Here is a 487-nt window from a genome sequence, read left to right on the forward strand (position 1 = left end):
GGGGGGGGCAGGTGGTTGGAGGTGGGACCCCTGGGGGTGTCAGACCTGGGGGTCCAGGGTTGGGAGGCCTCTTATACCCCCTTAATGCCCAGGGAAAGGGGTCCCCCTGGCCCCCGGCTCACCACACTCCTCCTTGGGCTCATCGGAGCCGTCGCCACAGTCGTCCTCGCCGTCGCACTTCCAGCGCGCTGGGATGCAGCGCCCCGAGTCCTTGCAGCGGAACTCGTCCAGGCCGCACGTCATCTGGGCTGGGGGAGTGGGCACAGGGGTTACCTCCCTGCGTGCCCCCCCCGGCAGCTGCCCCATGACGAGCTGCAGGGTTCTCAGCCCGTTCTTGGGGAGGGTCCCATGCTCGTCCCCGGCCCCTTACTGCAATTGGCGGGCTCATCAGAGCCGTCGGCACAGTCGTTGTCGCGGTCGCACACCCACACGCGCGGGATGCAGCGCTTGGTGATGGCACACTGGAACTGGTTGGGGGCGCAGGTCA

General features: G+C 68.4%; 1 protein-coding gene across 1 annotated transcript in view; it reads right to left on the minus strand.

Annotated features, from left to right (window-relative positions):
• The window catches only part of LOC109291281 (low-density lipoprotein receptor-related protein 1-like), a gene marked incomplete at both ends in the record, with an annotated part of 44,342 nt that overhangs the window by 23,105 nt on the left and 20,750 nt on the right, over positions 1 to 487 (minus strand). Inside the window, 2 exons of the mRNA XM_019508214.1 lie at positions 123 to 248; positions 371 to 487. The exon at positions 371 to 487 is cut by the window's right edge and continues 1 nt beyond it. Coding sequence (XP_019363759.1) covers positions 123 to 248; positions 371 to 487 — 243 coding nt within the window. The remainder of the gene's footprint in view (positions 1 to 122; positions 249 to 370) is intronic.

The sequence above is a fragment of the Gavialis gangeticus genome, unplaced genomic scaffold, assembly GCF_001723915.1.
Source record: "Gavialis gangeticus isolate Ggan-Ray unplaced genomic scaffold, GavGan_comp1, whole genome shotgun sequence".
In the NCBI taxonomy this organism is placed as follows: Eukaryota; Metazoa; Chordata; order Crocodylia; family Gavialidae; genus Gavialis; species Gavialis gangeticus.